Source organism: Dictyostelium purpureum (assembly GCF_000190715.1).
Source record: "Dictyostelium purpureum unplaced genomic scaffold DICPUscaffold_669, whole genome shotgun sequence".
NCBI classification, from domain to species: Eukaryota; Evosea; class Eumycetozoa; order Dictyosteliales; family Dictyosteliaceae; genus Dictyostelium; species Dictyostelium purpureum.
This window is the reverse complement of record NW_003520001.1, coordinates 1-9,112: the sequence shown is the minus strand read 5'-3', so window position 1 is coordinate 9,112 and position 9,112 is coordinate 1. Positions and strand designations below refer to the sequence as shown.

At 27.8% G+C, this 9,112-nt stretch overlaps 1 protein-coding gene across 1 annotated transcript; it reads right to left on the bottom strand.

Moving 5' to 3' along the window:
• DICPUDRAFT_85378 (uncharacterized protein) lies at positions 1 to 6,969 on the bottom strand (the record flags this gene model as incomplete). The annotated part of the gene is made up of 2 exons (XM_003294887.1): positions 1 to 2,789; positions 2,876 to 6,969. Coding segments are annotated over 2 exons (6,883 nt in total), but the record flags the coding sequence as incomplete, so codon positions are not given.
• Positions 6,970 to 9,112: the final 2,143 nt, after the last annotated feature.

Here is a 9,112-nt window from a genome sequence, read left to right as displayed (position 1 = left end):
GTTGTGCTTGTTGAGTATTTTGTTGTGGTTGTTGTGCGAATGGTTTTTGTGGCTGTTGTTGAAGAATTTGGGGTGGAAATTGTTGTTGTTGTGGAAATTGTTGTTGTAATAATGTTGGAATTGGTTGTTGAGGGTATTGCTGCATCTGTTGTTGAATAGCCTGTGGAATCGATTGCTGTGGTTGCTGTGAGAATTGTTGTTGTATAGCTTGTGGAATCGATTGCTGAATTGGCTGTTGCATTTGTTGTTGTAAAACTTGTGGAATTGGTTGTTGCATTTGTTGTTGTATAACCTGTGGAATTTGTGGTTGTTGCATTTGTTGAAGTTGGATTTGTTGTTGTATAACCTGTGGTATTTGTTGTTGGGTTGGTTGAGCCTGTGGTTGTTGCAGTTGGGTTGGTTGAACCTGTTGCTGAACTTGTGGTTGTTGAATTTGTTGTGGTGGTAATTGAGATTGTGGTGGCTGAACTTGTGGTTGTGATTGAGGAGGTTGTTGGGCTTGTTGTTGTAATTGTAACATTCTTGCTTGTTGTTGTTGTTGATAAAGCTTTTTCTCACGATTAAATTTATTTGTAGCGATTAAAGCCAATTCAGAAGGAGTAATAGCTGTAACCTTGGTTGAAATTTGAAGTGGGGCATGGGAGGGATGGACCTCAACCTCTGTTAAGACTTGAATTGCAGTACCTCTAATGCCAGGCAATCTACTTTGAGTGATAGCCATTTTGATATTATCCATCAAAGTGAAAGAGAATGGTGAGTTATCAACAGTTGGACTGCTGCTGATGTTGTTGTTACTATTATTTGGTTCTTCAGGATTGGCTTGTTTAACGAGATGACTCTTGTAACGATCGATAATTTGTTGTTTAGATCTATTAATTCTGTTGATCCTAGAATAATTTGAATTTTGGGTAATGAAATAAATAAGATCCCAATTTTCTCCATATTTTGATACATTTTCGTTGATTAAATTATCCTCTTGTTGGGACCATGGTGGACCCATAGTGTTCAATATTAAATCTGAAGTTAAAATACTTGAGGCTGATAAAGTTGACGAGTTGGGTAGTTCGATATCTTGTTTTGAAGAAGATAAAGGATTCTGTCTTTTGATATCTTTCTTTTTAACTCTTTTACTAATACTACCAGAGCTTTCATCTTGAGACGAAACATCCTGCATTTCATAGTCTCTATTCTTTTTATTTACTGAAGATGTGATACCGCCTTGTTTAATTGTCAATGATTCTTCTAAACTATCAGCGAAATCTTCCAACTCAGCATCTGATCTATCGGAAGCAGAGTGGGCAACACCACCAGTAACAATAATATCATCAGGAACCAAACGATTCTTTTTGTTTGATGGAGATAAGGAGCCACCATTTGCACTTATGCTTGAAGAACTACTATCTTTTTTACTCTTTTTATCTTTATGACTTGATGATGATATAATAGGCGTTGATGAGGATGTTGGAGTTTTATTTTTATTTAATAATTTTTGGTCTCTCTTTTCTTTTGCTTTTCTTTCTTCCTCTAATCTTGCTTTTTCTATCTTGTCCTTTTCTTTTTTCATCTTTATTAATTGTCTTCTCTCTCTTTCTTTTTCTTTTGTGTTTTGCTTTGAATAAATAAATTGTTGAGCCAACTGTTTTATTATCTTTCCTTTCTTTAGCTTTGATAGACTTGGTTTTGCAAAAGCTTCAAATGAAATTAAGGGTGGTGTTGGTGGATATAAATAGAGGTAATGTTGATGATAATACTCGTCTTGATCTTTTAATACTTGTTCAAAAAGATGTTTTGGTAACTCTTCTTGAAGTGGCGGTAATATCCATTGATCAACATCTGGGTCTGGTATTCTTTGAAAAAAATCCCCAAATAAGTTTATAAGAGAAGATTTAAACTCTTGATTATTTATTCCACTTATTTCAAAAAAAAGCAATGGTTGTTCTTGTTGGCCCAATTGTTTTAGTTGTTCATATTTCTTTTGTTGTTCATTAAATGCATGAAATGATAATTGTTGTTGACTGGTTAGTTCGAGTTCATTAATATCTACGGAATCAAATTTTTGAAAAAATGGTTCACCTGTATTTGCTTTTTCTTTTGGAGAATCAATAACTGTTGATTGTAACGAACTAATAGTGTCAATATCCATTTTTTCATGTTGATTATTATTATTTTCTTGTTGGCTAGTTAAACTCCCTAATAATGAGTCATTTAAATCATTTTGATTATTTGTATTGTTTTTTGAATCACTATCATCTGAACCATTATTATCTGAATTTTTATTATCAGAGCTATTATTATTGGCAGCACTGGTATTGGTATTAGTATTGGTATTTATTATATTTGAAAAACCATTACCCGAACTATTATTATCTTCGTCATCATCGTTATTAAAATTTCTTGGTGATATATTATTATTTATTTGAACTTCATCATCTTCATTCTTGTTTATAGTGGTGGGAAGTTGATCTTTTTTAACTTTTGAAACTGTACCTTGAGATTCTAAAGTATATGATGGTATAGATTCTATAAACTTAAGAGCGAATTTTTGAATTGGGTTAAGATAATCTTCAACTAAATCCTGGGTATTATCTTCAATTTCAGCTGCCTCTGCCAATTCAATATCATCACTAGCAATAATTGGAGTTGAGGAACTAGACTTTTCATCTTGAACAAACTCTTGATATTCATTTGCTGCCTCTTTAAGTGCATTCTTTGTAGCCAAAACATCTGTTTCATCCTCTACTTGTTCAACAGCTTTTTCCCAATCCTTTTCATTAATGGTATCTTTAACACTAAAATAATAATAAAAAATTTATATTAGTATATCTATACATTTACATTTATATTTATATTTGATGAAGTATAAAAATAAACTTACTTTTCATTTTTAATTTTTAAGTTTTTAAAGAATTCTGTTGTAAATTCGCCAGCTTTAATTACCATATTATCTAATTGTCTCTTTTGATTTGATTTCTTTAATATATTTTCTTCAATAGAGTGCATTGTAATTAAACGATAAATATTGACTTCACGAGTTTGACCAATACGATGACATCTATCTTGAGCTTGTGCATCCATTGAAGGATTCCAATCTGTATCATAGAAAATAACTGTATCAGCCCCAGTAAGATTAAGACCAAGGCCACCCGATCTAGTTGAAAGAATGAAAAGGAAAATCTTTGGATCAGTATTGAAACGTTCGGTAAGAGCTTGACGCTTTTCAATTTTAGTTGAACCATCTAATCTTAGATAGGTATATCCATGTATATTTAAAAACTCCTCAAAGATATCTAACATTCTGGTCATTTGGGTAAAAATAAGTGCACGATGACCACCATTTTTGAGTTTACGTAATAGAATAGCCATCTCTTGAAGTTTACCACAATCATATTGAACCAATCTTTTATCTGGGAAATAAAACTTCATTCTTTGATATGATGGATAAAATGAATCGAAAGCGTGTTGTAAACCATGGAGTAGAGTAATTTCATTACGATGCTCCTCCATTAGTTTGGATGGAGATGCGCCATATTGAACTAGAGTAATTGGTTCGGAACGAGTTTTTGGAATGAGAAAAGTATAATTGTTAATAATTGATTCCATCATTTGTTGACGTTGTGAAGGGGTTTTTATCATTGATAAAACACAATCTGAATATTCTAAAAATTTTGATGGTTTTGAAGCAATTGAATACAAATCTCTAATTGGATCAATAATCTTAAGTGAGTCTACTAAATCACGACCATAGATTGGACGATTGAGATACTTGGTTTTCTGATAACGCATTCTATCTAGAGTCTCTTGATAACGTTTAATTTGAAATTCATTTCTTTGATTTTGATAAATATCTAAACAAGATGTTAACATTTGTTGAGCATTTGGTTGAGAATATTGTAAGGATATATTTGGTAGAGAGCGAGCCAATTGATTAAAAAGTTCGAGTAATGCACTTTCTCTGGGTAATAATTCTAAAATAGTGTCTGCATCGTTCTGAGATAAAGCTGTTTCATAGTTGATTAAATCTAAATTTAAAAGATTTAAATTTAAATTACGAATTGGTAAATCATCTAAAATATTTACTACCATCGAACTAACTTCGAAACTAACTGTATCGGTATCCCATGGTGAAATAATTGGACGTACTTTAAAGAGATCTGGATGATTACAAACCTTTCTGAGTTGCATTAAAATATTTATGATACTAAAGAAACTGCCTGATGATAATGTTGTTTGAGTACTATTTAAATTTATAAATTCCTCATAGAGGAATTTTTGACGACGTGACATTGAGCAAGGCACAATATGAGTATGTTTGGCTGGTAATTGTTTTTCGACATCTTTTTTAAGACGACGTAAGAGGAATGGACGAAGTACGGCATGTAATCTATTTATAATATCTTCATTGACTTCCTCATTACCCTCGACCATACCAGTTACAGGATTTGAAAACCAATCTTGAAACTCTCTGTGTGATTGAAAAATATCAGGCATTAAAAAGTGCATCAAAGACCAAAGTTCCATCAAACTATTTTGAAGGGGTGTTCCTGTTAATAAAAGACGACGTTCGGTATTAAAGTGTAACATATTTTGCCATTTTTGAGTTTTAAAGTTTTTGATGACATGAGCTTCATCCAAGATCATATAGACCCATTTCTTTCTACGGAAAATTAAATGATCTGATAAAACCATAGAGTATGATGTGATGCAAACATGAAAAGCATTTGATTTAGACCAACCCTTTCTACTGGCCTTTCTATCTTTGCTTGAACCATGATATGTAAATATCTTTAAACCTGGTGCCCATTTTTTAAACTCTGCTTCCCAATTAAATAATACAGATGATGGAACAACAATTAAGTGTGGACCCCAAATACCCTTTGAAACTGCCAAGTAAGCAATCAATGAGATTGTCATAATAGTTTTACCTAAACCCATTTCATCTGCTAAAATACCATTTAAATTCTTTTCATATAAAGAAACTAACCAATCTAAACCAATATGTTGATATTCTCTTAAAGGATATTTAATAAGGAAAGGTACTTTAGTTTTAACCTGAGTGGTATTGAATGTGAAACCTGTTGGTTGAGATGAAATTGCTTTCTTTGATGCAATTGAAATAGCATCTTTTGAATCCTTTATTTCCTCTTCCATTTGTTCTTCTTTCATTTCGTTTAGTTCTTCTTCCTGTTGTGGTGGTTGTTGAATATCTTCGCCTTCCGAATCTTCATCATCGAAACGCTTCAATAACTCATCCAATGGCATATCCGACTCTCTTTTCAATCTTTCCAAATACTCTTCAGATTCTAATTGTTCTTCTTCTTCAGATACAAACTCGTCAGATAAATCACATGAAGAGTCTGATGATGAGTGTTGATAGTCATCCTCCCCGCCCTCCTCCTCCATTAAATCTTTTGGTGTAAGGTGCTGTAAATGTTGTGAAGCTTTTGAAGTGGATGTTGATGCTGAGCTTTCATTTGATTCTGGGCCGCGTAAATTTTCTGCTAACAATGACGAATACTTTTCAGTTTTACCTACAATAAACTCCAATTGTCTATCTCTTTCAACCTTCTTAACTGACTCCAAGTACATTTTATCTTTATATTGAATAAGTTTTTTAATTTGACTCCAAAACTTTTTAATTTCTTTTGAAATGTTTGATGCCAATTTCTTTTTACGATTTTCTTCCTCACGTATCTCCCTTTGCTCTTGAGTTTGAATCAATGAATGATGACGTATAACATCTTTACCTAAAGCCTTTCTAACCCGTATCTTCAAACGTCTATTCCTAATAAAATCTTCTGATACAACCTGCATTTCCTCTAATAAGTGATCCCATTGAACTTTTGGACGTGGTGGTTCTGGTAATTTCTGAAGTTGTTTATGCCCCCAAACACCTTTCTTTTGTAATTCATGAATTCTTCTCATAATTTTGGCATCCTCTTTTGCTTTTTCTATAATATCTGTACTTAGTGGCGGTATTTGAATCAGTGCTGATGGAGGTGGTGGTGGTAAAGGTTTAAAATCTTCTGGGTGTAACTGAGCTAATAATTGAAGTTGTTGTGGTTGAAGTGGTTCGTTATTTTTAATCTCTTGTTGATTTGTTGTTGGATTTGTATTTAATGCTGAAGCATCTCTTCTGAGTTTTTTTTGTGGTCCTTGAGATGTTAACTTTTCTTCATCATTATTATTATTATTATCTGTATTATTATTTTCTTTTACCTTATTATCTTTATTTTCTTTGTCATTGGTATCCTTGCTTGTATCTGTATCTGTTATTGAAGTTTTATCTGTTGGTTGTGAAGCTGTAGTTGCAGTAGTGGTTGTGGTTGTGGTTGTGGTTGTTTTTTTGGACTCTGCCAATAATGATGCTCTTTTTAATCGCTCACTCTTTGGTCTTTCTGATGGTACTGTTGGTTTAATAGGTGTATTATTCATATTATTACTATTACTATTCATATTATTATTATTATTATTTACATCTAAAATTGGTAATTGTGATAAATTATTTATAAAATCTTTAGAATAAACTTGATAACCATTTGAATTATAGAACTCTTCCATTTTTCCAACGATTGATTCAATTTTATTTTGATCTATATCTAAAAATGACAAATCTTTATCTTCTAAAATTGCCAACTCTCTAATTAATGAATTTCTTTTATCTGAAATTTCTAAAAACTCTTTTTTATTTTTTTCTAAACTTGATTCTATCGAATTTTTGTCGATTGTCGATGATGAAATATTTATTTTACTTGATGAAATAGATGGTGAGTTGATTGACGTTGCTTTATTCCTTGACCCACTATTTGATCTTTGCCTCTTCTTGCTATTTGGTGTATTTGTTGAATCGCTATCATTTCCATTTTCATGATATGGTGAATTTGGGTTATCGGCATTTGGTGACATTGGAGTATCATCATTGGATATAACTATTGATGATTTTTGATCTTTCTTTTGTTTTTTTGACACCATCTTTTAAAAAATTAAATGTGATTATATGAAATTGTGAATATAAAAAAAAAAAAAATAAAAACCTATCTAAAGGTTATTTTGATTTATATAAATTTTTTGAAACACTGTTTATTATTATCGAAATTTGATAAATATAAATTTTTTGAAACCCTGTTTATTATTTTCGAAATTATTATTATTATTTAAAAAAAAAAAATTTTGAAAAAATAAATATATATTTATAATAAAAAAAAAAAAAAAAAAATGTACAATAAATTATTTTTATTTTGAAACAATACTACTAAAAATTTAAATTAATTATTTATTATATTTTTTATAAAAAAAAAAAGTTAGTATATGATTTAAATTAAATATTAATTTAAAAAAATTTAAAAAAAATTTTTATGACCCAATGAATTATTAACGAATAAATTTTTTTTATATGGAGAAATTACTATTTTTGTGTGTAATAAAACTTGTTGTAAATAAAGATAGTTACTCTTTTAAAAGGTTTATTTGGTATATATATATTTGTAGATGGTTTTCGAATATGATTTTGCTTAAACCTATTTAAATTTCTAAGTATTTATGTGTACATAACAACTAAAAAATAACTTTTTTTTATTTTTCAAAATTTTAATATACAAACAAATAAAAAAATAAAAATTGAAAAAATTTTAAAAAAATTTAAAAAAAAAAAAAAAATATTTTTTTTTAAATTTTTAAAAAAAAAAAAATTAAAAAAATTAAATGAATTTCAAAACAAATAAATAAATAAAATTTTTTTTTGATTATTTGTTTTTTTAAAAATGTAAAAATAATTTCCTTTTTCTTTTCTATTTGAATTGAAATTTTTTTTTTATTGAATATTCAATATAAAAAAAAATTTTGTGTGCATAAATTTAATAAAATAAAATAATAAACTCTAATGGGGAAATTATTTAAGAAATTTCAGTGATAACAGATGATGGACTTAATTTTGGTATTTAAATTATTATTATTTTTGTTTTTTTTTTTTAGATAAGTTCAAACCAAAATTATGATTATAATAAAAATATTAATTATATAAAAGAATTTTTTATCTCTAAATTGTAGTGATTAAAAATTTTATTGTTATTGGATATTTCCTAGTTTGGTAAAAAAATAAAAAAAATAAAAAAAGTAATTTAGCATTTTAGTAATTATATAAATATATAAATAAATATAAATACAAATAGTTAAAAATATAAATACAAATTGTTAAAAATATAAAAAAACTAATTCTTATGAATAATCTTCATTTGTTTTTACTCACACAACAACAATATCATCAAATCGCAAAAAAAATAACAAAAAATAAACTCTTGTAATAATATATATATATATTTTTCTTGCATCCAATGAAAAATAATTGTAAAAAATCAAAATCACAAGTCATCTCAATCATAAAACACTTTACTATTTTTTTTTTTTTTTTTCATTTAGTTTGAAATCATTTGAAAAAAAATAAAATAAAATAAAATAAAAAAAAAACATAAAAAAAAGTGGTTGTGATAAACAAAATTTCTTTTTTATATTACCACTTTTCTATTAGATTTGAATTTGGCAAATTCAAATAAAATTTGAAATGATCGTTGAAAGCCCATGCTCTTTTTTTCATTTATAAAAAAAAAGGGTAAAAAAAACATAACAATGAAACTGATTATTATAAAATTTTTTTGATTGTGTTTTTGGAAAAAAAAAAAAATATACAAAACCATACAATGAGATATTTTCAAATGATTGATTGGAAAAAAAAAAATTTAAAAATAAAAAAAAAATAAAAAAAAGTTTTAATTTTTTTTTTTTTAAAAAATATACCAAATTCTAAAGAGAAAATATCTCTTTTCATATGAATTTAAAATTTTTTCAATAATTTTTGTGTAAGGGGAAAGACAACACATTTTTTTTTATAAATATTTTTAATGATTATTATTGTTATTTTTTTTTACAATTTGCTTCTACTTTTTACTTTTTACTCTTTACTTTTTTTTTATTTTTTTTTTTTATTATTTTTTTTTTTAAATCTCAAATTTAATCACAAACTCACACAAATAGACGTCTTTCCAACATTATAAAAACACTTACAAATAATAATAATAATTAACATTATTCAAGAAAAAAAATAATTTTAGTCCTATAAATA